The sequence below is a fragment of the Podarcis bocagei genome (genome assembly GCF_964188305.1).
Source record: "Podarcis bocagei genome assembly, chromosome: 3".
NCBI classification, from domain to species: domain Eukaryota; kingdom Metazoa; phylum Chordata; class Lepidosauria; order Squamata; family Lacertidae; genus Podarcis; species Podarcis bocagei.
In genome coordinates, this window is record NC_138127.1 from 93,872,146 (window position 1) to 93,899,980 (window position 27,835).

General features: G+C 43.0%; 1 protein-coding gene across 5 annotated transcripts in view; it reads left to right on the forward strand.

Annotated features, from left to right (window-relative positions):
- SLC8A1 (solute carrier family 8 member A1) overlaps positions 1 to 27,835 on the forward strand; it is a 316,175-nt gene that overhangs the window by 249,569 nt on the left and 38,771 nt on the right. For 3 of the 5 annotated variants that reach the window (XM_081188464.1, XM_081188461.1, XM_081188463.1), the window contains exons 3-6: positions 9,317 to 9,423; positions 17,409 to 17,429; positions 19,518 to 19,535; positions 24,846 to 24,914. In XM_081188464.1, the coding sequence (XP_081044590.1) occupies positions 9,317 to 9,423; positions 17,409 to 17,429; positions 19,518 to 19,535; positions 24,846 to 24,914 (215 nt within the window). Of the gene's footprint in view, positions 1 to 9,316; positions 9,424 to 10,391; positions 10,496 to 17,408; positions 17,430 to 19,517; positions 19,536 to 24,845; positions 24,915 to 27,835 lie in introns of all 5 variants that reach the window. The other 2 variants (XM_081188462.1, XM_081188465.1) reach the window with 2 other exon arrangements.

Here is a 27,835-nt window from a genome sequence, read left to right on the forward strand (position 1 = left end):
TGTGGGGGAGGAAGGGAAAGAAATATGTTAGCCGCTTTGAGACTCCTTCGGGTAGTGATAAAGTGGGACATCAAATCCAAACTCCTCCTCTTCTTCTTCTTCTTCTTCTTCTTCTTCTTCTTCTTCTTCTTCTTCTTCTTCTTCTTCTTCATATACTTGGGGGGCAATATTGATTAAGAGTGGTTTGTGACTTTTACAGTCATCCCTCCATGACACCAAATACTCTGGCAAAAGCAAGAATTGCACAAGGCAAACGCTAAACCGTCAGTGCATCACTAACTATGTTAAGAGCGCAAGTGAAGCACTATCCTGTAAAACGATAGAGTTTGCATAAGCCCTAGTTGGCCATGCTTTTGCTGACATGTGCTGTTGAGGTTAGCCGCAACCCCGTAGTTAAGTGAAAGAGAGTAATCATCCTCTCAATTTGCTTTGCAGTCTAAGAGAGGATTGCAGGGTAAGGAGACAAATTGTTTTCGTTGCCTTTCAGCGGAAAGTGCTAATGGAATAAGGCCTCTGGTGTTGACTGCTTTCTCTCACTTCCTCTCCACCTCATGTTCTGGTTTGGCCTCCAATCATTAGATGCTAACGGCTGTCTAAGAGCATGTTAGAATACAGACAATAGCTACACATATCGACAGAGCCTTCTTCCCTATCTGGCCAGCCTGTTTGTGCTGCCTGTGCAATGAGAACAAGGGACCAGGACTAGTCCTACCATTAGAAGACTTGTTTACTTGAGATGCAAGTGGGAAGCTTGTGCAGGCAGCGATCCAAATTAACTTTGGCTCTCTGAAAATGATGTTCGTTTCTCTCCAGCTATGCCAGCAAATAATTGTTTGGGGAAAGGGCACATCAACAGCTTCTGGAGGCCATCTCAAATAATGACATTATAGAATCGGTGAAGGTATGTTTGGTTTTTGGAGGCAGATTCCTGGCACAAACGTCTAGGTCTGAGATGCTGTTGTCAGCTTTGCATCTATGTCTGTTTGTAGTAAAAACGAGGAGGCAGGGAATTATTACACATTTCCACAGAAATCTTCTTTTATGTTTTTTAATAAAAAATGTGGAAGGGGGTGTGTTATATTGGCTTTCTCATTCTTGCTCCTAATTAGCAGTCCACAGTTGCCTGGAAACACAATTTAGTGCCATGTGTTGGCTGTAGCTTCATAGATAAGAGAATGTTCAGCCTCGTGTGCCTCCTTTACCTCTTTGGCTATACTGGCATTTGTTGTTAGTTTTAATAACATAGCACCTTCTCCTTTTTTTCTCCTTCATTTTAATAAAGTGATACTATGCAGCAGTTGCATCCATACAGCCACCCCTGAAGGAGTCTGTTTGTGCAGTAGAATGCAGAGCTGGAGAATAGAGTTCCACAGCTCCAAGAATGATAGTTATTAGAATATGGCCTCCCGGCTCTGCAAAATGTACCCAGTTCAGGTATAAAATGATTGTTGTAGCAATTATTAATTGGAAAAAACTATTACCATACCCTGTGACATAGGTTGGGCTGAGAGGCAATGGCTAGCCCAAGGTCAGCCAATGAGTTTCATGGTAGAATGGGGATCTTTCTTTCTTTGGCGATCACTCGTGGCTGAGTAAGATTGTCTTCCATAAACACGGTTTTAACAGTGGGTCCGTAAGTGATTGCGGAGGCCAATTCTGGATCCACACGTCCTTCCACATTGGGGTCATAGGTTTCTAGACGGGAGTTGATCACAGTGAGGGTTTGCCAAGCATACTTTCCTCTTAACACGTTTCTCCCTTTCATCCTGAGTTCGAGCGTCTTCAAAGCCCATGACACCTTTTGTAAAGGCTGTTCTCCAATTGGAGCGCTCGCAGGCCAGTGTTCCCAGTTGTTGGTGTTTATACAACATTTTTTTTAGATTTGCCTTGAGAGAGTCTTTGAACCTCTTTTGTTGATCAATGGTATTACGCTTTCCATTTTTAAGTTCGGAATAGAGTAGTTGCTTTGGAAGACAATAATCAGGCATCCCCACAACATACTCTAACCTGGACTAGGACTTGGGAGATCAGGGTTCAAATCCTCACCATGAAGCTCACTGGCTGAACTTGGGCCAGTCTCTGCCTCTCAACCTAACCTAACTCACAGGGTTGATGTGAGAATTAAATGAGTGGGGGATGGGTAGAGCCACGTATGCCACCTTGAGCTCCTTGGGGGGGGGGAAATGTATTATATAAATGCAATAAACTAGCCAACAAACAGAAATGTCTAACTGGCAAGCTGCAGGCAAGATTACACAGTTCATTCATAAAGAAAAGTAAGTTGTTTTCCAAAGGTGTGGGAGTGTGAGAGAGGTATTTCCATGCTTTAATGCTAACACCCCTCTTTAGATTTTGCATGTGATTGTGAGGGACTGGCTGGGCAACAAGGAATGGTGGGAGGCCACAGCCAGGGAACGCCCAAGGAAAACTCCAGAGGAGGAAGGTTCAGAGTCTAAGGATTGGCAGCAAGACACTGAGGAGAGGTCAGAGGGAGAAGGAGGGTTTGGACAACAGGGTTCAGTGAGCAGGAGGAACCTGGGACAGGGAGCAGTTCAGACTCTGAGGCTGAAGCTGAGGAGGGGCATCAAAAGGCTGCTCCAGGGAATCTCTTTTTTAAAAAATATATATATATTTATTAGTTTTCCAACAAATTAAACACAACACTACAAAACACAAAAAAAGAAAAAACATACAATACAATACAAAAAAGAAACAAACAAAACAAAACAAAAACCATTTAAAACACAATCCAATTTCAACATCTTATCTTTCTTTCCCTTATTTCCTCGACCTCCTCACACCTCCCTTTTTGTATTCCACTTCTGTTAATTGTTTCAGCAATTCCTTTCCATCTTCTTCTGTTTTCTATCCTATAATTGTCTTAACACATTCTAACCATATTTTTCCCTTTAAAGCTCTATTAATCTATTTATACTTAATTCCTTGTAACATTTCTACTAAAGCCATATAACTTCATTCCAACATTTTTCTAACATTCATTAATTTTACAGTATTTCTGTAAATAGCCTTTAAACTTTTTCCAGTCTTCTTCCACCAACTCTTCCCCCTGGTCTCGGATTCTGCCAGTCATTTCCGCCAATTCCATGTAGTCCATCAACTTCATCTGCCATTCTTCCCTGGTGGGTAAATCTTGTGTCTTCCAATATTTCACGATGAGTATTCTTGCTGCTGTTGTTGCATACATAAAAAAAGTTCTATCCTTCTTTAACACCAATTGGCCGACCATGCCCAGGAGAAAGGCCTCTGGTTTCTTCAGGAATGTATATTTAAATACCTTTTTCATTTCATTATATATCATCTCCCAGAATGTCTTAATCCTTGGGCACGTCCACCAAAGGTGAAAGAATGTACCTTCAGTCTCATTACATTTCCAACATTTATTATCGGGCAAATGATAGATTTTTTCAAGCTTAACTGGTGTCATGTACCACCTGTAAATCATTTTCATTAAATTTTCTCTTAGGGCATTACATGCCGTGAATTTCATACCTGTGGTCCATAACCGTTCCCAGTGAGCCATCATTATGTTATGTCCAACATCTTGTGCCCATTTAATCATAGCTGATTTCACCGTTTCATCCTGAGTGTTCCATTTCAACAGCAAGTTATACATTCTTGACAAATTCTTGGTTTTTGGATCTAAGAATTCTGTTTCCAATTTTGATTTTTCCACCTGGAAACCAACTTTTTTGTCCAAAGGCTGCTCCAGGGAATCTCCCTCTCCTGCTGTGACGAGCTCCTCTCCCCCCTTGTCTCCAAACAGGATAGTGAGGAGGGTGGAACAGAGGCCAGTGGTGGGCAGATGCAGTTTGAGACTGCTTGGGAAACATCTGGGAGAGGAGGAGCCTTAGAAGGGATGGAAAGCAGGGACCTTCAGTCCCGGCAAATGCTCCATAGGGGCAAGACCTACTGGGAAGTGTTGCTGAGTTGTATGCCATTTCCTTGAATAAAGACCTTCACTGACAACGGAGCCCTGCGTCTTTCGGGCTCACCTGCACCTGACTCCTTACCTGTAGAGCCCTATATCTGAAACTGAAGGAGTCTGTTTGTGCAGTAGAATTCAGAGTTGGAGGGCAGATAATTCTCGTTATTTCAGTTTTGGCTTCCCGCCTCTGCAAAATGTCCCCAGCCTTGGTATAAAATGAATGCTGTAGCGATCATTAATGGAACAAACTATTGCAAATATTCATGGGGCAGGAGGAACCAATCACAGCTATGTCACAGCCTTGTAACTTTTCATAGCTATCTTTTGCTTGGAGTAAATGAGTTTTATTGTAAGCATGAAGGGCAAACATAATAGGCTTTTGGCTTAGTATGAGGAAGCACATCTCTCTGTGTGTGCTTGTGCTGTTGGATCTAAATTATGAAAAGAGAGAAGAATGCAGCGCTGATAACAACCTTAGCAAAGCACTTTCTGATGAAATTCGAAAGTAGATGGGAAGGGAGTCACACTAGGTTGGCCGATTTCATAGAACCAAAGGTAATCAAGTTTGATACTCCATCCATTAATGCCTACTTGCTTTCAGCAGTCCTCAACAGAAAAGAAAGATAGTCACAACAGCAACAACAAAAAACCCACAAAAGACCTGCCCAGACTACATCTCTCAGAATTTGGGTTTTTTATCCCAGCTTTCCTTGTGCTGCCTTATAGATACTGTGGGTTTGGCTGCTGCTGTTTTGACCACTGTTTTCTCTGTGTTACCATGTCCTAATGTTCATTATTTGTTGCGTATTATTTTGTCCATATTGTAAACCTATGGTGAAGGGTGGTACATTCACCATTCAAAATATAGGTAGGTCCAATAGGTAGACAACAGCTTCAGAGTGCACCATAGCATGCAAGTCTATAAAAAAGGAATAAATTAAACGAACTGAGATAGCTCAAGCAGACAGTCTCCCAACTTATGCAATATAATATTTCATGAAAACATGTAAGTCTGCCTGCACCAAATCTCTTGTGCCATTTGATTTCATTGTCTTTGCAGCAGTCTTCACCAACCTGGTGCCCTCCAGATGTTTTGGACCACAGCTCCCATCTGCACCAAGCAGCATAGCTGTGCTGGCTGAGGCTGATGAGTGTAGGAATCCAAAAAGGCACTAGGTTGTTGAAGCCCGATTTACAGGATTTCTGTAGCTACGCACTCCTTCCTCCAAGATTTGCTTGATTAGGTTTTTCATCTGGTTTGTTTTTCTAAAATGAGCCTTTTGCACTGTTGCACCTTAATAAATGTGATGCGTTGTGCTGGAGAGAGAGGAACATTGAGATGGGATCTGAAGTATCTGAGTGAAGTCGTATGCACCAGCCACAATGACATACACTGGATGTAACAGAAATAAAAATGTTTTGATAATGAAGAAGGGGCAGGGCAATGTAGTTGAGACAGTGGGACATTTGCAGTGTGTGTGTATGTGTTTAATGGCAAGAAATCCTTGCAAGCCGCAGAGTTCGTTTGATAAGATAAACACCTCCATCCTTCTCTATAAATTGAATCGCTTTTATGCATAAGGTGGGAGAAATGGTATATTTTGGAAAACTGTTATGTCAAGAAAGAGTCACCTGGTTGAACAACAGGTTATACAGCTCTTAGGCAGGGTTTGCTGCAGTTGAGCTTTTTCTGTATGCAGCTTTTTCATCTTTTTATTTTCCTTTATTACGTTGATAAATTCTCCCATAACAGATGGAATCTGCTGGGATGGTGGTTCAAGATAAGAAGGTGCGAGGATAGGTCAAGCTTCTCTGTTAAGGCATCAGACAAAAATATAATTGAATTTTCTCTTTGAAAAAGAACAACAAACCAACAGCTATGAGGACCAAAGAAGTATTCTTCAAACTTGCTTCCCTGCCATTTCTTCCATTCTCAAGCATCCCTTTGCATTTCCAGACTGTGAAAAGCCATGGATAAATAGTTTCCTATGAAAGCTTGTTGAGGTGTATCTTTTTATAGCCAACACTGAATGGCCAGACTAGATGATTTCATGCACAGATTTTTGTGACATCCATCTACTCTTTTTTGCTGTTTTATTCATTTTTACGGAAGCTTAAAAACATCCGAGACCAGTTTCAAGCATCTAGAAATAGCAGGTCATATTTACTTTGTCAGATGCCTTTTGTAGCCTGATTCCGTCACTACCGAAAACCCTAAGGCTGCCCTAAGCTCCTCCATTCCTGTGTATCACTACAGGATGGGAAACAGTGCAAATTATATTTGCTTGAAAATAGTGGATGAGCCACAGCATCCTGTGTATTCAAAGGATTCAAACCCACACAGTTTGGTCCCAAACAAGATAAACATATGAAAACTGCCTGAGGCAAAGCTGCTCTAACCCAGTGTTGTCTACTCTGGCTGGCAGCACCTCTCCAGTGTCTCAGCCAAGGGGGCTTCCCAACCACAATAGCATCTTCTGCATACAAAACATGTATTCTAAAACTGAGCTATTCCCTCCCCGCCCCCACCCCCACCCCCGCCACTTGCTACACAACTCCTCATAACACATACAAAGCAGGGGCCTAAAAGGGAAGATAATTGTAAGTAGGTTACTTTTTTTTTCCAGGTAAGTGTTTGACATTTCTGGTTGTTGGAAGTTAAGTCTAGTTCTTTTAAAGGCCTTTGTGCTGAAAATCCTCAACAGCTCTTGGCAAGGACAGCTTCATTTGCATCCTCTCTTCCTGGCCTTTTCAGTTTGATTATGTAAGTAGCTGGGGACACTCGTTTTCAGTGTTCACATCAAACGAAAGGAAGCCCATTTTCACCGTCCATTTTTAAAACTCCATCCCACCCTGCGGACACACAAACACACACAGAGTTCAGTAGACTAGAATGACAGTCAAAGGACGCCGAAGTGGAAACCTGGGATAACATGCTGTTTAGCTCTGAAGCGCCACGTTAATAATGTGCAGAATCAGACATACCCTAAGATACAGCAGGGTAGAGAGCAAGGAAAGAGCAGTGTCCCCTGGCAGACTGGAAAATAAGGCTGACGTACCTTGAGTACCATTGCTGTGTTTGTGTGGGAGATGGAGACACTGATGGATGGATGCAATGACTGATTGGTTTTAGGGTAATAGAATGTGTTTGCATATAGGTATAGATGTATAAATTAGTGGCTCGTACAGCATGGCTTTCTGAGTGAATGTTTTCTTTTCTGCTATAATCTATCCTGAGAATTTCTGATTATCCAACTCACCAGTGGTGTTGCTACTTAATTTCCGTTTTCCTTTTAAGTAGAAAAAAAGAAAAGAAAAGTGGATGAAGCAATTTAGGCTTTGATCCTCTTGATGAAGAGGGTTGATTTAGGAACACAGGGAGCTGCCATATACTAAGTCAGCTCATTAGTCCATCTTCAGCATTTCAAACAGGGCCTCTCCTAGCCTTACCTGAGGTGTTCTGCGCACCAAGCAGATGCTCTGCTATTGAGCTGTGGTCCTTCCCGCTAACATGCCACTTTTCCCTGCCTGAAGAAATGTAGTGGATGCCCAAGAGCAGTTTGCAGCTATTTGCATTCTTCACAACCCAATTTGCTTAGGAAGAAAAAACAGATTCAGAAGCAACAGCAGGGCAAAACTCCTACTGCAGTCTACAGAGTTGTGAGCAAGATTTCTCATGCACCAGAACACTTATCTTCTTCAAATCAGATGTTAAAATGTGGGTAGAAAGATAAGATATTGCTGGACATGATGAAAAGGGCCCCAGTGTTCCATTTGTCTTTGGATGGATTACGGGGGCGATTGTGGAGTCTTAGGCTTTGTACACATTGCTGTTAACTCTGGGTCCAATGCACTCCCACCACTGGTTTTTGAAACTGTGTACCTGTGGTGTTAGTCACAATCCATACCTATCCTGTAGTTGAGAAATCCTGCTGTTTTATGTGTTTCCCCTCATCCTATTTGAAAATGTAAGCCACAATCACTTTGCAGTTAAGTGGGGTGTGTACATTTGAGATAGCCATTGTGCACACACAGATGACAGCTTCATGACTAGGAGTTCAGGGAGAGAGAGGGCAGTTGCTGACACAGAGAAACAAACAGGTAATGTGCATTGGGCGAAAACATCCCTGCCCTCTGTCTGATGCGTGCAGCAATGTGCAAATGTGACTTGCACACAAGCTCACTGCATTTTAAGCTGCTAAGGCGTACCAAGCCTTAGACTGCAATCCTGTGCATGCTTAACTGGCAGTAAGTCACGCTAAACAGCTCTCTTATGGTGCAACCTGAATATTTTTGCACTTAGCATGGGGAAACCGAATGAGCAGCACAATCTTAAACATGTTCACTTGGGAGCAAGGCCTTTGGATTTCAATGGCAGCTGTTCTCTGACAGGGAATCTTTCCCAGGAGATACTGGGGACTGAGCCTGAGACCTTCTACATGCAGCGCAGGGGCCCTGCCACTGACCTAACATCGCATGATGTGACTGTGAAGCAGCAATGCCCTGATGCCATATCCAGATTTGCAGATCCTACACTCCCCTCCATTGGAAACATAAGGATGCAGAGCAAAAGTAGGCAATACAGGAGCATACCCATATTTTAAAACCACACTGCTGGTGGCTTCCTAACTTAGAGAGTAGCAAGTCCTGTCTAATGCAGCTTTGAGCATCTCCATCAGCCTTCCAGTTCCCAGGGTTCCTCAGGAGATGCCAGGTCAGCTAAAGTGGTATACAACCAATGTAGGTTTTATTGTGTAGATATGCCCTAGGGTGACAGCAGAGCACACAAGTTAGATGACTTCCACTATGGGTTGCAATAGCATTCGCCCTCATAAGATGGAGTTGATGACCACCAACTAGGATGGTGGTTTCAGGAGAGGATTAGACTCATTCATGGATGGTAAAGCTATCGATGGGTACCAGCCACGATGGCCACCTCCAGTGTGTGAGGCAGTATACGTCTTTGTAGCCACTGGGAATCACAAGTGGGGAGAATGCTTTTGCATTCTTGTTCTCCTTGTGAGCTTCTCATTGACATCTGGTTGAAAAGGATGCCGTGTGAGAATAGGATGCTAGACTAGATGGGCCTTGGATTTGATTTAGCAGGTCTCTTCTTACGTTCCTCAGAAAATTATCCCATGCAATTGTGGTTTTTGCAGAGGCATTTGTGAGCTGTTGCATATTACTAACATAGAATGCCATCATTCCAAGTGCATGGTGCAATAACCCACTGATTTCTTCCTTGAATTTGTGCAGTTTCCTCTTTTCTTTTACTTCCCTCCCTTTCTTTTCTTTTTCTTTTCTTTTTTTACTTCCCTCGCCTTACTCTTGAATCTGTATTCTTCTTCTCCTTCTCCTTCTCTGTTTCAGCAAAGTGGTATCAATCAAAGTAATTGATGATGAGGAGTATGAGAAAAACAAGACGTTCTACGTTGAGATTGGGGAGCCCCGTCTGGTGGAGATGAGTGAAAAGAAAGGTGAAAAGGACCGGCTGTGTGGGGCTGAGCCCTACCTGTATGCACCTGACTTGGTCACTCATGGATGCCTGGCACATTCCCATTCATGGAGTCTCAAAAACACACATTCCATTATCTATGTAAAGGGGCAGAGAGCCGAGTCACTGGCCACAGAGGCTGTTGCTAGAATGTCCTGAGCTCAAGTTTTCCATTTGCTGTAAAATTCAGGCACAATCTTGGAAAGAGTAGCATCTGGTTAATTTAAATTCTATTTAGTTCAGCAGAACAACCAGTATTTAACCTATGTTCAATACTGGTATGGCAAGCGAAAACCTTTTTCCTCTTGACTGAGGTCCAGGGCACCGTACTATGTGACAAATCTGTGTTCTTCCATGAAGCTAAATTGGTCGCTGTGAGGAAATGGTGTTATAATTCCTTTCAGGCATTCATTCTCTGGAGAATGAACACCCGTGTGGGGCAAAAAGGATGAGGAGCAGGTTTTGTGAACGAGGGCTGGATTCAGACAGTCTAATGTGTTCACATGGGTCGTGGGGAGAACCTGCCGAGGTTCTTAGCGTCACGCACATTCCTTCTCCATAGAATGAACGTCTGAAAAGGGCTAGTGCCTCACCCTTATCTACCTTATAGGTTGTTTGAATAAACTGTCTTAACCTCTCGAGATTCAGAGACTTATGCTTGAGATAAAATACTGGCACTGTTGTGATTAGAATCAAATCCTCCTTGGGTCTACCTCAATGCAAAGCTAACTTTGTGAGGGGGTTCTTGGAATCAGACAAGGAAGTTTCTGGAACAGAGGTTTTCTGCTCTTTTACATACATAAAAGAGGGATGTGTGGCAGTGTGTTCCCCTCCATTGCCATTGCAGACTGCCGCTACCTCGAGTGGTCAGACTTAAAAGCATGTGTGTGCTTGTGTGTGCTTGTGTGTAAAGCCAACCATTTGTTTTGCCTTTGTCTTGTTTCCCCACAGGAAATACATTACCCTTAGAATACTTGACCGAGAGGAATATGAGAAAGAGTGCTGTTTCTTCCTTATGCTTGAGGAACCAATATGGATCCGAAGAGGAATGAAAGGTGTGAGAGCAAACCCAGGCAGCTCACAAGAAACTGGGGACTTCTTCCTCTGATTACGTTTCTCTCCTCTCACAACTTTCTGACTTGGCTTCCACTTAGCTTGCCCTTGGCCTCTGTCAAAGTTCAGCAGTTTTAATTTAGTTTCTCTCTCTCTCTTCCTTTTTTTGAAAAGAAATAAAACTGATGACATTCCTGCTGCTTATTACGTCCCGCTTAAATATATCGTAAAAAATAAATAATATAACGGGCCCTTTGAATAATATAAAACCCAAATAATAGGACATAGGGTTTATGATAACCATTAGGTATATTATAACCAAGTATCATTCTCACAGGTCCAGTTTCTACAGTATCCTCTTAATGAGGCCCAAACTATATATTACACACCACATGTAGTGGTAGCCTTTGTGTTGAAGTCAGACACAGCGAATCAGCTGTACAGTGCCTCAGACTTTTCTCTTCTGTCCGTCTGTTCCAGGGCACTGATCATGGTGCAGGGGGTGGGATTGTGGATATTATGGAATATCCACATCCATCCAACACCCCCTCTCTCATCCTAACCTGCCTTGCAAGGTTGCTGTGAGCATAAAACAGGATAACTCCATCTATGCCACCCTGAACTCCTTGGAGAAAGGGCAAGATGCAGTGTGATAATTATTAAGCAGCAGCTACTGCTGCTGCAAAACAGACTTTCAGACTACCCCTAACTCCTCTTCCAGAGGTTGCAACAGGCAAAGTAGTGAGTTTCAACTCACATGTTTCCTCATTAAGAACAGAACATGAGAATAAACCTGAAGTGTGAGGAAGACTTCCCTGAGAAGTTGTGCTCCTCCTGGCATTGTGAACCTATTTTACTAGATCGTAACACATTCCCACATGTTGTGTCGTTGCCAACAGTGAATAATATTAAATAGGATGTCCATATATATTAACAACATTGCCAGGCAATACAATAAAGCAACAGAGCAAGAATATGCCATACAGTGTAAATGAATTGTATGAGGATCACACAGTGCAATCCTGGATAAATTTCAAACTATGTCAAGATTCATTGCACCTGAGAATTTATCCAATTACTGTGGATGTTAGCCAAACCTACTTGGATTATATTTCCTCCAATCTTGAATCATCCTGTTTGATGTAGCAATAGTAGCTCAATATTGCAGTTGGCTTGCAGACCTTTTCCATTCCAACAGTGATGATTTGCAATTTACAGATAACAGTGTCCATTTCTGGCTGGTTAAGGTGAGCAGTGACTGGGTGACCTAAAGCAGAATTTCCCTGAAGAAGTGTTCTTACGAGCCATCATAAGGGAAATCCTTATTTAGCTTTCCCAAGTATAACTGAAGGAAAACAGACATAACTGCTTGGGTGATAGTGCTGACGATGGCAGATTAAAGGGGAAAAGGAAGGCAGATGAGAGCCATGAAGATCTGTGTCATGCTTTTAAGCTTCTTTGTGGAGATAACGTCCACATAAAAGCAAAAACCCATGGGAAATAAGCTGTTACTTTTAGCATTGTCAGTTACCCCCCAGAAAGCAGGAAAGCACACAATAGCTTGGGAGAGGTGGGTCTGAAATCTGTTTCCATACCCAGTATCCTTGGGCAGCTGCCAGGGTCACAGGGAAGGGCACCACCAATGCCTACTCTATACCCACCTTAAAAAAAACAATTCAGTCCAGTGCTCATAGCAGTGCTGAGTGGCAGACTCTAGTCACCCCTTTAACTTCCCCCAGTGCCCCCAGTGTATCTACATTCTCGGGCATTATAGGAAATTAAAATCTGAGCTGGAGCCATTGTGCTGCTCAGAATGCAAGTGCTTCCCATTGCAGCCCACCACCACCAACAGGCAGGCCCACCGGTGGCCACTGATGTGAGAGAAGGACCACCAGTTTAGCACATACCCCTAAACATTTTGTGAATCTATGTTTGGCCTCATTGAGGAGCAGTATTTCAATGTGAGTAGGAAAATGAGAGTACCCCAAAACATTTTTTCAGAAAGAAAAAAAAGCACTGGGGACCACCATAGGCTTTTTTGCCAGCCCCCTAGAGCTGGCTTTTGGGACACGGGTGGCGCTGTGGGTTAAACCACAGAACCTAGGACTTGCCGATCAGAAGGTCGGCGGTTTGAATCCCTGTGACGGGGCGAGCTCCCGTTGCTCAGTCCCTGCTCCTGCCAACCTAGCAGTTCGAAAGCACGTCAAGGTGCAAGTAGATAAATAGGTACCACTCTGGCGGGAAGGTAAACGGCGTTTCCATGCGCTGCTCTGGTTCGCCAGAAGCCACTTAGTCATGCTGGCCTCATGACTGTACGCTGTCTCCCTCAGCCAATAAAGCGAGATGAGCGCCGCAACCCCAGAGTCGGCCACGATTGGACCTATTGGTTAGGGGTCCTTTTACCTTTACCTTTAGAGCTGGCTTTGCTTTCAATGCAGAGAAAAAATACAGATAGAGAAGAGTGAGAGAAGAGCTTAGCTATTGAGCCCACTCTCCCAGAACATGCTAGTGCCCTCTTAAGATGCATCTACATTTGTTGCCTTTTTATGGGTTAAAGGAACATAGGATTCTTCATCCAAATGGTCTCTTTCACATTGCACTTGCTCCTGACCCAGACTGGAATCTGTTCTCAATCATTATGATTCCCCCTCCTGTTTGCAGAGGGGAAATGCACTTGTCTTCCACATTATAGGATAGGAATGGTGTCCACAGAAAAATGCTCCTGCACCGCCTTAAGTGTTCCTCGGGGGCCAATGTTCTGTGGTTTTCTGCTTCCAGTGCTCAAAGATGAAGACAAAATTCCAAATGAAAACACAACCTCAATAAGGCTTTTGTCATAGCTGCAAGGAAACATCGCCCTGAATGGATTGGATAATGTGCAGAGCAGCCAGATTAAATATTTTGTGAATGCACTCTGCAAACACAGTGTGTGTTCTGTAGCATGTAAGGCAGATAAATTTCATTCTGTGTGCACATGGCTAGGAGCTAGGGCCATTGACAGTTTCTTGCAAGCCATGCATGTTGAGAAATACAAGTACATGTATGCTCTTGTCCACATTACAGGGTACTGCGCAAGTACACACATCACATATCTAACACAGGAAGGAGCCCTAATTAATCTCATCCAAAGAAATCTATTTAACTGTAACAGGATCACCGTGTAAACACATCTCACTTGAGTGACCCAGGACACTGTTTTTTATGTATAGTGGCCTGGTGCCAGTATAGCAGGGGAAAAACCTTTGCTTTTCAACCCAGTAAAGCTGGAGGCATATAGGCAAAAAATCATTAAGAAAAGTGACAAGGCTATGACCTCTGACCCAGCACTTCATCATAAGTAGAACAAAATTGTTTCATTTATACACCCCTTATCTCTAAGTCACATAAAAGTTCCTCAAAATCAGCCACAGATGTATTTTACAAGGAACCCTCTCCTGCCCTGCTCACCTTCAACATCCAGACTTTAAGAAGTTAAGTGAAATTGCTTTGCTTTTGCAAAGGGAAAATAATTTACAGCATATGGCTCTACTGCATACTATAGCCATAAACTGAGTATACGTCCTGAAATCAAACAAGGTGGACTTGCAATTAAAACAATTCCGCATTTCTAGTATAAAAAGAAGCACTGATGCAGAAAATTCAGCAGTACAGCCGTAGATCTCAAACTGTGGAGTAGGTCTCCCGAGGAGACTCTGAAAAGCTGCCTGTAGATCTGTGAGTTCCTCTCTAATGCTCCATTAGATGCATCTAGACTGGCAGAGAGATGCCGCCGTCCCCCTCCCTTTCTTACAGGGGGCTTTGAACGATAGAAAGAATTATAAAACTGAAAGGTAATCACTGGGTCACCTAGCCCAACCTTCTTTCTTGGAAGCTTACAGCCACTAGAAGTATCATGGAATCATAGCGTTGGAAGGGTCCTCTGCCCCAAAACCCCCTGCAATGCAGGACTCTTTGGTCCAAAGTGGGGTTCGAACCCATGACGCTGAGATTAAGAGTCTCTTGCTCTACTGCCTAAGCCAACTCAGACCTACTTCTAATATAACCGTTCCATGCAGAGAGAGATCCACCCTTGTGTAAGAAGGCAGTGGAAAGATGTTCACACACAAGTCTCTTTTCATATGCTGGAATAAGGATGGATGGATCACCATATTTCTATTCCTTGCTGCCTTCATCCCCCCCCCCAAAAAAAACTGGATCACTTTTGTCCTGTTTATGGGTGCACTTTAAGAGAAAATAAATAAATAAATGGAAATGGCGTGGCCATGTTTTTCCCCGTACAATTCCCCAGTCAATACTTGAAAGCATCTTAAAAAGGCTTTCTTCACTGTGAGGCCACAGAGCTGCTTTAAGAGCACTTAAAATGTGTTAAAAGTTAAAATGAACCACCTTGCAAATACAGTGCAGGTGCATGCACGGTTCAACCTGTTGATTAAATGGCTCAGTCCTCAGATCAGTCTTTCAGTCCACATGAGAGTCTCAAGATGGGGTGCAATGGGAACATTTGCTCCAAAATGCAGAGCAAACCAGAAGCCTCCTCAGACCCCATGCCAGTCACTTCCACATATGGGTTACTGAGCAATTAATAGTCACAAAAAAATTGTTTGCTCAGAAGGAGACTCATTTAAAAGGAGGAATCACTGCTTGTAGCATTATATGCTCATCTCACTTTCCCTCCTGCTCGGTTAGGTTTTGCAGGCTTTTTATTGTTTCAGAAACACGTCAAAGCATATTTGACTAGAGGCAACAGTGGGACAAAAAAGATGTCTATGTTCCCCAGCCTTTGCCAAGTTGGTGTCCCATCAGTTCCATGTAGCATAGTGTACACCGCAGGGAACAAAGACTCTTTCGAGCCCCTTTCAACTTCCTTAAAAACTATGGTCTGTCTGCAACCATAGAATAGCTGGACATCTTTGTACACACATAGGTACCACTGTAAAACTGTGAAGAGAAGAAGAGGAGGAGTTTGGATTTGATATCCCGCTTTATCACTACCTGAAGGAGTCTCAAAGCAGCTAACATTCTCCTTTCCCTTCCTTCCCCACAACAAACACTCTGTGAGGTGAGTGGGGCTGAGAGTCTTCAGAGAAGTGTGACTGGCCCAAGGTCACCCAGCAGCTGCATGTGAAAGAGCGGAGACGCGAACCCGGTTCTCCAGATTACTAATCTACCGCTCTTAACCACTACACCGCACTGGCTCTCAGTGCGAAGCCGCTGAGGTTGGTTGTATTACTAGACAACCAAGCAACCTGTTTTGGAAGGGTTGTTTTAAACGCATTTTGCTTTTCCTCCAGGATGCTTTCAGGAATAATAATAATAATAATAATAATAATAATAATAATATATTTATACCCCATCCATCTGGCTGAGTTTCCCCAGCCACTCTGGGTGGCTCTCAATCGAGTGTTAAAAACAATACAGCATTAAACAATACAGCTGCTCTGAGCCCGGCCTTGGCTGGGGAGGGCGGGGTATAAATAAAAATTATTATTATTATTATAAATATTAAAAACTTCCCCAAACAGTGCTGCCTTCAGATGTCTTTTAAAGATAGGATAGCTGCTCATTTCCTTCATATCTGAAGGGGGGGCATTCCACAGGGCAGGCGCCACTACCGAGAAGGCCCTCTGCCTGGTTCCCCGTAACCTCACTTCTCACAATGAGGGAACCGCCAGAAGGCCCTCGGTGCTGGATCTCAGTGTCCGGGCTGAACGATGGGGGTGGAAACGCTCCTTCAGGTATACAGTACCGAGGCCGTTTAGGGCTTTAAAGAGCACATTATTTCCTCCCCGTTTTTCTTACCAGCTTACCACTGAGCACAAGCTGAGACGGAGCATCGAAATACTCGTAGTTTTATTTCACAAGCTGGCTACCAATGCAAAGCTTGTTTTAAAGTCTTGAAACTCTTGTGGCCTTCCCCCAAAGCTCTGGGAATGAATTTTTTGTTTTTTGTGTGTAAGGGACTGAGGACAAATTCCTGGCTAGAGTTCCATAGCCCCTTCACAGAAACGCTAGCCAAGATTTTGCAGGAAGGACAGCGAGAAATGATCTTTAAAACCAGCATAACCACATTCACAGCTGGTTTTTCACACATTGTAAGAAGAAGTTTGCAGTGTAGTGCATTAATTAGTCTTCAAGGTGTTGCAGGATTCTTTGGTTCCAAGGGTGAACTCCTCCTTACCATAAAGGCACCGTTGTCCCATGTCCATCCTCTAGCCCAGCTGAAATGCATGTTATATACATGGGGATGCTCTCGGGGTCTTTCAGCTCACACTTTGGGACTTCCTCATTTCCCCCCACCCCCTGCTTGCCCTTTCCCTTTTGCCACATTCCCAGTTTACAAAGGGACTCCCTGACACAGTAACAAACACTCTGAGGCTTTGGATTACACAAAAGGCCCACACATGTGAACAGATGTGAGAAACGCGTATGTAGTAAACACTCTTTCCCCTCCTATAATTTTAGATAGAATAACAGCTTCTTAAAAATGATTTTTTTAAAAGGCCAAGTATGAAGCAAACTCCCACAGGAATCCAATGGAACATATTCTTTCCTCAAACTTCTGGCAGAGCTGTAAATTGATACAGAATTAAGATCCGAATAAGGATCAAAAGAGTAGAATCTAAACACTGGGTGCATCGAATGTATTTTTTTTTTAAGGTTTGTCACAGCTAATATATTAAATAACTGTGCATTTAATATTCCTCCACCATTTCACACACCACCCCCATGAAATGTTTCTCTCTTCCATTATTTTTCATGCTCTTTTCCTTTGTAGTAATGATGTCCTGCAGCTTTACAGATCTGCATTTTCTGGCCTTCTGGATCTGGAGCCTCTCTGTAGATGTTCCCTTTAATTTCATTGCTCATTGTCTTTTCTTCTTCTTCTGTATTTGTCCCTCTGTGCGTTCTCCACAGCCCTGTTGTTGAATGAGCTTGGTAAGCACCCCATTTCTTCTATTTCCTTTCCATTTTTTCCAGTCAATCGATGTACTTTATGTAAGTTGATTGTTCTGTCTCTATTATTTTATTTTTGTACTCTCAAATGTTTCTTTTTTTAAAAAAAAAGATTAATAATGCAGTTTAACTAAATGAAAGTAATTGATTTCATGTTTGTTACTTAAATTTATTTTCCATATCTGCTGGTTTTGAAGCAATCCCTTGGATTCAGTGTGCCCTCAAACTGAAATCAAGGTATTAAAGATCTGATGGGAAAAGATGAGACATCTTAGGTCAATTATATGGTAATTGGTTGAAACATCTCATCTCCAGAAAGCCTTTTGGCAGATGCGCAGATTAAACAGGCCAAGATTCAAATTTTATCCAGGGTTTCTTCTGATACATTAAGGAAGGGTAGAGATCTATTTTTCTTTAACTTTCACTTTAAGCTATACATCCATTTTGGGGGGAGTGGGTAGACACTGATTTTCATATGCCAATTGAGGGAAAGTCGTTTTTTGGATCAGTTAAGAGACTATATTACAGCCCATTACAGAAATTACTCAAGTGGAAATGCTCACTGGTTTTTGTGACCACAGAATTACTCCTTTTGGTGCATGAGACTCTGCTGAAATGAGAGATCCCAGTACATTTGCAAAATTAACACACAACTGAAATCCTGTTGAGGGATGCTATTTGGAACAGAGAAATCATTAGCCAGATACAGGTTAAGTATGTTCTCCTTTTGCCAGTTTTTCATTCTAAATCCCCCTTTCCTGAAGTGGCTTCTTGTTTTAAAAAGCGGTGCTGGGAGTACACAGTTGCAACTCATAGGTAGGCCCTGGTTAGTGGGCACCGTGTAGGAGCCCCCAAGCATTCCCATTCATTCCAGCGGTGTTCATGCAGGAGAGATTCCTCTTAAATGAAATCCCTAATGATAGTGGTGGGACATTTGAAAGATAAACCTGGGGTTCCTTTGGTGACCCAATCCTGTTCAGTAAATTGCATCTTACGAAGTGCATGCTAACCTAAATGCAGTCATGAAGGCTATACTGTGGAGTCAGGTTCGTATCTCGTGGGCCAATGCGTGGATTGTTTTGGAATCAGATCACTTATTCATACCCAGCTAATCGAGTACAGGAAATGTGCAGCTCACCTACACACATCACTCCCAAAAGGAATTGCTTCATTCACTTGAATGGGCACCATGACAACAGAGTGTGAAGGAATGTAGGAAGTTCGGCATAGCGCTTTAGAGAAAACTAGAATCTGTAACAGATAGCATACCATCCTCTAAGCGCCTTTGTCTATTTCTGCAAATAGGAGGACAGTTGAGGCTGAAATGAGAAGGCATATTTAGTGTTGGAGTGGGAGTTCAAAAAAGAAAACAGGAAGCTTCCTAATACTGAATCATGCCATTGGGAAGCTCCGTCTGCTAATACTCCCAAGATCTCAGGCTGGAGTTTTTAACTAGAGATGCTAGGAGTAAACACACAACTGAAACCCTGTTGAGGAGTCTGCACGCAAAGTCTTCTCCATAAGTTTCAAAACCAAGATGTAAGAAGCAATAATTTTCCAAATAGCATATATTCCTGGGATGTTTTCTGTCAATGACTGATGCACAGCAGTCACTAAAGCAGCAGCGCTGAGTTTCATCAACCTGTCTCCCCCAGAAAGACCAGGTAAAACAAAGCATGTAATGTGATCGCGCTGTGTTGTGATCTTCCAGCCACAAGGAACAGCTGATGAAGTGGAGCTGTGGGTGGGGACTTTCACATCACCGTGATGCCATACCACACATTTTGTAATCTGAAAAGTTACCAGGATAGCGAAGAGGAGAGTGTAGGGCTGTGTTTTTTGTAGCATCTAATCTTGGCCTTAATTGAACAGGGAATAAAATGTTTCAACCAAATCTGGACTTTTTGAAATTTTCACGCATGGGAAACGTTTTGGCATTTTTGCCTGATCCAATTGAGTGCATTTCCTGTAGGGAACTTTAGGGTAGAATTTTATAGGTGACATGTGATGTGCAGCAACAGATGCTAATTTGCTTCCTTTTTCTCTCTTTCCATTTTGCTATTCCTCTAGGTGGCTTCACAATTACAGGTATGGCATTATTATTATTATTATTATTATTATTATTATTATTATTATTATTATTATTATTATTATTTTGCTGTCTTCTAAATGAATGTTTCCATGTGGAAAATTAGGTTCTTCTATTGCTTATTCCTTTTCCTTTTAAGATATATAATATTAAAACAGACGCACAGCAAAGCATTAGTACCATCTAACACTTGTAAGTCGAGGATCCGCCACCCGCTTAGAGATAAATAAGACACAAGGACACATGTATTTTAGGTTAATGGGCCAAATAAGGCCACAACTTTATTGGTTATAGCATGTGAGTGGTATTGGCTTAGGCATTGGATCAAATGATCTATACATGACTCCACCCTGCTCAGCAGAAAGTAATTTTGAGGGTTAACACCCAGTGGGAGGAGCTTGTTGATGCAAATACAACTGGAAGCTTCCCCTGACGTCACCGGGGGTTGCGCCATGGCCCTAGCCACCAGCAGGGCATCGGACAAGATCCATGACCTCTGGATCCCTTTAACGGAATACCCAAAAGGTGAGGGGTAGGTGATGGCCACAACCTGCCCTCCAACACACCACACATATTCCAATGCCTAACCGGCAATACCCGCAAAGTTGTGATGATTTGCTTTGAGGTAGGTGAAAAACCAAGAGGCTGGAGCCAACTAGCCAAATGGATAAAAATTCCTGCCAGGCTCCTTGGGCAACCAAGGCAACCAACCAAAGTCCATAGCAATGTCAAAAGCGTAGAGATGACCTAAAGGAAGGGTGGGTGGGTGATCCGTCATATTCCGGAAGCAAAATGAGGGCGCAGCAATGCCGTGGCCTCTTAAGTGTGGCTAAACCCCGCCCCCAAGCCAGCCCGATTGGCTGGCTGCAGGGGTGTGGCGCAGCAGCCGGGAAGCAGATGCAGGGGGCCGAAACGCCCCCCTGCTGAGGCGGGAACCGGCTCCCGCTCACAACTCCTCCCCTCGTGCAGGAGGAGAGGTCTTTTCATAGCTCTTTAAGATTAAGAAGGCTCTTATGGAAAAGGAAATAACGTATGTGACCCATGATTAGCTAAAATTCATGCAGGTTTACCTTGGCTTAGTACACACATTAAGCAGTGTTTATAAACCAGCAACAAACCATGGCTTATATGAGCATAGTTGGCTCATGGTTAATAAACTATGGTTTAGCTGCTGGGCTGGGTTTAGATGATCAAGTTAGCAAACTATGGTTTGGAGTTAGGTGCAAACCAGACTAGTGACTCAACAAATTACCGTAGATGACACCATTCCTGAAGCAGCTCAGAACTACTGTTGTTTTTCTGTAAACAGCAAGTTTAGGTTGGTTGTCCATTAAATGAATCAACCAGTTTATAATGACCCAACTATGTTTTAAGCCAGTAAAGTTTACACAGTGTACACTGTTTATAACATGAATTGGGATTCATGTGATAGTTCCATATACTTAGAATATTATGCAACTATAACATGAATCCCAATCCTCACTCCACAGAATCATTACCCATTCATCCAACACATATTTTCAAATAGGAATACAGAAAGAGATGGACTCCCATTTCATTGTCCTAAAGCCAAATGCTATTGCAGGGGGTGAGGACTCCTACTCAGGACAATCAAACGTTAATAGTTGTATTATGGTAATGAACATATGGCATTTCTTTTCACCTTTTGTGATAAAAGAGAGGCAAACATATCACACTAGAATGAAACAGGACATGAATGCCAGGGAAGTTTCCCGAATTTGTACCATTTAAATAATGCACACTTCTCATTCCCTTTTTATCGCCCATTTCTTTAATTTGATTGGGGATTTCGTGGAAGCAGTTCTGCAATGAACTGATCGCTTTTGTGCTTTGATTGTAAAAGTGTTATATACTTGCATATTGCCTTTCTCTGATAGCTTTAAAAAATAAAAAATAAAAGCTCAAAGCAAGTTACATACATACGTTCTTTATTTTGGTCCAAAGACCCACAAAAGCATTTTCAAAATCAAAATAAAACAGAAAGTCATATAATGAGGAAAGGATGTATAGCTACTAGAAGTATCAGTACGGAGCTCAATAATAGGTGTGGCTGAATTCAGAAAAAAAATTCCAAGTCCTTTCTCAAGAGTGCCAAGCCTGCCTGCCTACATAAATCACCCAAGCCGTTGCATGGGGAAGGAATGTTTTTAGGAAACAGTGAACTAAAGGAAGAGTTGCACCCCAAGAACCTCTGCAACATTGCAAAGAAATGTGGGGGCATTGCAAAGGACTGTATATAGTTGCATGTTTTGAACTCCCAAACCAGAAGAGGAACCCAAGCTGAAAAGTTCAAAAAGCGGCTTTTACAGATTAAAATTGTAGTGCTGGCGTAGAAAACATTCGCCAACAATGAACCCAGCTTGGATATTTGAAGAAGATGGCCCTCTGTTTTCCATTTGCTAACATCTTGGCTTATTTTTTGTTTTCGTAATCAAGGGAAACGTTTGAACGGTAGGACATTTTGCTTTCTTTCATGCAAACTAAGATTAGCACTAAACCCACGTACTAAGTAACTAGTGTGTAAACCAAGTGTGATGAAGTGGTGTGGTATTTCTTTCCGACACACTTAACATCACATGTTTCTGGATAACAGAGTAAGACTTTTTTTTTAATTCCAGTGATTCTCTGGTAACAATTTTAAAGCATAATACAGAGCTCTAGAGACCTAGAGGATGGCAGTGGGTTTAAGATTCTTTTGTGCTCTTTAAACAGCTTTGCTGGCAGCATGGCTCCTGGCATAACAGCCAAGGGATATCGTAGATCAAATCATGGTCTTGGGCTGAATGTTTCAAGGGCCTCTGTGCCAAGTTATCTGCAGCTGTCTTTGCATCAGAATTTACCACCTGAACAAAAGCCAGGAGAGTTCTAAGCGCTAAGGCTGCAGTCCTAACCACCACTTACCTGGGAGTAAGCCCCACTGAAATCAGGAGGGCTTACTCATGAATAGGTGTGGTTAGGATGGCGCTGAAAGTCACCACAGTCTTTTTCCTTATTATCACCATCCCCCAGAACATCTGCCTACCACAGCTACCAGCTGTTTTAATTGTAGGATGCATCTAAAAGCTTCAGAACGGTGTTGAAAAATATGGTTATGAATGATAGTCCTAATAAAATAACAAATGGCCCGATGCATTTCAGACAACGACACACGGGAGATACGTTGTCTTTGTAGGAGAACCTTGGTCTTTTGACTCTGAGGAAGGTTATCAACAAAAACACAATGGGCATTTTATTGTTCTGATGGGACTATTAATATTGAATAAATATATTTTTCAGTACCATTTTGAGGTTTTGCCTCTTCTTTGGCTTCTTCCAGCAGCGGTGCAGAGTAGAGCACTGTGTCTCGGGCCTTGGATTAGGGCTAAAGCCTTGCAGTTCAAAGGTTCATAGAAACCTTAACAAACTACCATTCCCAAGGGTGTTTGTGTGTCGGGAAGCTCCTGCTGATAAATGGAGTGTAATGAAAAGCAGCAGGCCTCCACTTTGTGCTGCCACTGCTGCTGGAAGGTAAGCTTTGGGTAAGGTAGGATAGAGACAGTGACTCACTAAGTGAATCGAGAGACCTCTAGGTCTTGTCGTTCCCCCCCAATGACATAGGTAAAGGGACCCCTGACCATTAGGCCGACTCTGGGGTTGCAGTGCTCATCTTGCTTTATTGGCTGAGGGAGCTGGTGTACAGCTTCCGGGTCATGTGGCCAGCGTGACTAAGCCACTTCTGGCGAACCAGAGCAGCGCACGGAAACACCGTTTACCTTCCCGCTGGAACGGTCCCTATTTATTTACTTGCACTTTGATGTGCTTTCGAACTGCTAGGTTGGCAGGAGCGGGGATTCGAACCGCCGACCTTCTGATCAGCAAGTCCTAGGCTCTGTGGTTTAACCCACAGCGCCACCCGCGTCCCAAGACCTCTAGGTCTTGTCGTTCCCCCCAATGACATAACCTGGAGCAAAACCAGGCCTGAAACTCAGAAAGAGGAAGAACTCTTAAATGAACACCTTTGGACCCATTCCAAATCCAACCTAGTTTAGCTCATTCCAGAAAAAGACAGGGGAATTTTACGCATCCCTTGTACCGAGCAATTATTTTTGAACAACATCTATAATAGACACAGATGGCTTAAGCATAATCTACAAATAAATAGCTTCCCCTTGCTAAAGCTCCACCTCTCCTGTAAGATGACTTCTTACTTTAAGGATGAAGAGCTCTTGTGCAGAAGAGTTTGTTTTTAAGAACTGCCTTTAAGAAGTGAGTACTTAATGGATTCATCAGCCACTTCTTTCACCAAAAATGGGATTTAATTTTTCAGTAATCTGTAAGGGAAATCATGTCTTTGGAAACAAGATCATTTTAGACTTGTTCAAGGCAAATTTGTTAATGCTTACTTTGAATTGCGTTCCAGTGAGGTTTATTCCCAGGTAAATGTGCATAGGATTGCATCCTAAATAGAATTTAATGCTGTGATAAAGATAGCATTTACTTTTAAACACTGTCCCATATGCCATCCACAGAACTTTTGCAAAGCAGCTTTCCCCTTATAATTTAAGAAGCCTGCCTGTTCTAATAACTTACTGATGTCTTTGACATTGAGTAAGGTCAACATCTCAGTAACAGCATTATCAAGCAGACCTACCAAGGGTCCTTTGTGCTCTCTTCATGTCTGCTGAAATTTCCAGAACTCAGTGGAGTTCTGTTAATCTCTGCCTGCTCTTTACTCCATGCTTCTCCACCAGCATCGACCAGGTGAGCAGATGCAGCCAGCCCTTCAGCCCTGAGGCTAAAGGAGCACTTTATAATTTATGTATTTCTGTTAACTTCTCTTGAGAAATGTCTACAGCATAGCTATGGCTCTGAGGAACCCAGGGGAAGATTGGAACTGCATAGCAAAGAAGAGAATGATAAAGACTGCATTAAAAATGTACAAGTGCCCATTCGCCATAATCATTTTTTTCCCCTCCTTGAAATCTTAAGCTGCAAAATTGTGATTGGAAATAGATTTCCATAAGGAGGCCACCATTTCAAAGGTGACGAGTAGCAGTCTAATCTTTTGAAGCACTTGAGCAGGCTGGCTGGGACCTCATTCATGGCTCTGTTTATTCTTCAAAATGCGGGAAGACGGTGCTTGAGAGTCTGCTGTGGGAAATTGTCATAGCAATAACCTCACATGAAGTTGCCATTCACCAGGTAGATTCTTTGCAGCTAACCAAATCTAACAACACCAAGTGTTAAACCGGCCACCAAAACTCAAAGCAACCCACTTATCTTTAACTTTTTGCCAATCGTTTTGCTAGGCAAACCTGTCTTCCGGAAGGTACATCCTAGAGACCATCCCTTTCCTTCTACTGTAATCAACATTCAAGGTATTCTGTTTGCTAGGGTCTCTGTTCCACAGATAATGTGCATTAGCAATAGTTTAGGACTTCATATATGTGGTGTATTGGAGCAGGGCGTGGGTGGGTTCCATTGAAAAATAAGGTACGAATTAATATACTGGCAAATTGCTGCTCTTTAATAGCAACTCATACTGCCTGCTTGCATCATCTAAGCCTGCCAGGCAGACCTCTGTCCAGTCCTAAGTTAAAGGAAGTCATCATGAATCTCAGTATTTTGACCCAAGTGAGGTTGTAGGCAAATAAAAGCTGACAAAAGACTTGGCTCACTCTCCCCATAGCCATCGTACAACTCATCTCTTAGGAGCTTTGTGATGGGATAGCGTGTGAGGCTGCTAATGGTCAGCACCAGTCTCTGCACACCAGCACTCCTGGATCAACCAGGGGTAAACACAGGTGGCCAGAAATGATGGGGCGTGGCTGCAACTGACCACTTGGCAGGCTCTCGCCTCCCCCCACTAGCACATAAAAGGGAGAGAGACCAGGAGGGGAGATAGAGCAAAGCAGGCGATTGGAAGTCTGCATCTCTCTACCCAAGCACAGTATTAATCAGAGAAATGCTTTGTGCATTATAAGAGACTAGGAGGAAAAGTAGTCTGGGTCTTGTTTACCCAGTGCTGAGCCAAGGTGGGGAGATCCAAGGTAGTGGGAATAAGCACCAACGCCTAGGGGCCCATGTCACTTTGACACACACACACACACACACACACACACACACACACCCATAAAATATTTGAGGGGGCCTGACCACCCTAAAGTTGATGGGCATTGATGCCTTTCTTTCATTTCCATGTTTGGACTTCATTTCCCAACAAGCCCTGTAAACAAACTTGTAATAGGGTTGCTGAATGGCAACTTAGCTAGGACTGGGCAAAAACCTTTTATGGCCCTTGTGATTAGAGGAGAGACAGAGAGTGCAAACTGGGTTCACAGAGCTCTGCTAGGACAAGAGAGGAAGCAACTCCCGGTTGCTTATCATTTAAAAAAATTAAACTAGATGACTTGGAGGGTAAAGCTCCCCACCTGTTGTTGTTGTTGTTGTTGTTGTTGTTGTTGTTGTTGTTGTTGTTAATTCACCCTTTGCCCCAAGGTCCCAGTGCAGGTTACAACAATTAAAAAGCAATATTTAAAAGCAATTTAAAACACCTTATTGTCACAGAAATAAGGTGGGTCCTAAAAATATGTCCAAACAGGCAAATGCATAATTTTGCAGCCCACCTTCGTTGATTTTGGGTGGTGGTGGGAATGCAACCCGATGCCTAGAAACTTATATCTGGGGAGAGTTGTGTTCAAGCTCCCCTTTTTAAGAATTCAGAGTAGCCCCAGACCAGGCACTGTTTCTGAGACCAGACAACCTCACAGAGCTGTTTTGGGGATAAAAAGTGAGGTGAGGGGCGGGGAATAAACTTTCACCAGCACTAGGATCGGGGGTGGGGCTTATCTGGGGCCCCCCAATATTTTATTCAAGTTGGTTCCCCTGGTAGTAGGAGTTATCAGGGAGCAATTTAGAGAGAAGTAGGGTGTGCATGATTATTCATTATATGAGGAATGCATAATGATGAGCTGAGCTCCTGACCTTACTTATATGGGAACAAATAACTCACCAAGCCATCCATGCAGTAAGATTTAGGACTGGAGTTCTAAGGCCTTTTCATCCCTCTGCCTTAGAGGATTCTGACAATTTAAGGATAACTGCTTTTGTCTTTTAAAATAGGGAGGTACAGTATCATTTCAATCCAGATCAGCCCAACTTATAACCCACCAAGTTGAGCCCAACCTTCAGTCCTAGAACCATAGAATTGTAGAGTTGGAAGGGACCATGAACACCATCTAGTCCAACCCCCTGCAGTACAGGAATCTTTCGCCCCAAAGACCCTGCAATTGAGAGTCTCATGTTCTACCAGCTGAGCTATTTATGGCAGCCTATTTTTGCTGCCTGCCAGGTAATATTTTGTCATCCCTAATGCCTGAAATTAAACGGTGTCTCAGAGGCAAAATCTGCTCAAGGCTCTCTTGGGGCACTGCCCTTTCCCAAGTCTTTTGTGATCTTCTTGCCTGCCTCAAGCACTTTGGCATCATAAATGAAACCTGAAAATGCCACACACACCCCTCTTTATCAAACCCTGGAGCTACTAGGTCTTTTCATGAATTCTCAGCCACTTTGCTAGATCAGAGTCAGTCTCAGTGGACAGCATCCCCTGCTGTTTGGATACAACTGGGTCTCTTCATTTTTTTCTGCAGACTTTTCTCTCATTTCATGTATTCTTATCCTTGGGTGGGGGAGCTATTTAACTCTCCCATAATGCCCTGGAGCAGTACATTTTGAGAAATGGGCATAGCAACCAGACCTAGCCACTGCCAGGTGGTCCCACTGATGAAGAGGAAGGGTCACCAGGGTTACCAGCCTCACACGGGGAGCTACATCTAGGGGCAGATCTGATATGAAACAAATGAGGCTTAAGCTTCATGAAGTGTCCCTAATCCTGGAGGGTCCCCAGAAGCAAATTTAGTCCACAATTAGTAGAGCCAATTTGAGTCGCACGAGTCAAATGGATTACTTTTGCTGTTATATATATTTCAACAATTGCAAAGTTTTGAGAGTCAGTAGCACAGATGTTGTGAAGGTTTGGTGATCTGTCATGGAAACAACCCCACCGAAGAAGATAACAGTGGTTACCCTTACCCAGACTTTGTTTCTGGTTGTGAAGGTAGCCCCATAACACTTCAAGCTTCAAGGCCCCAGAAATGTAGGTGGGTCAGCCACTGACTGCATCCACCCACTGCTGTAGTCTCTAGCTCAGCCACTGCCTTCTGCACCTCTCATGGCAGTGAAACCCCATCATCCATGGTTCCTTCCCTTTCTTTGCCATCTCCCTCTGCCACTGGGACTC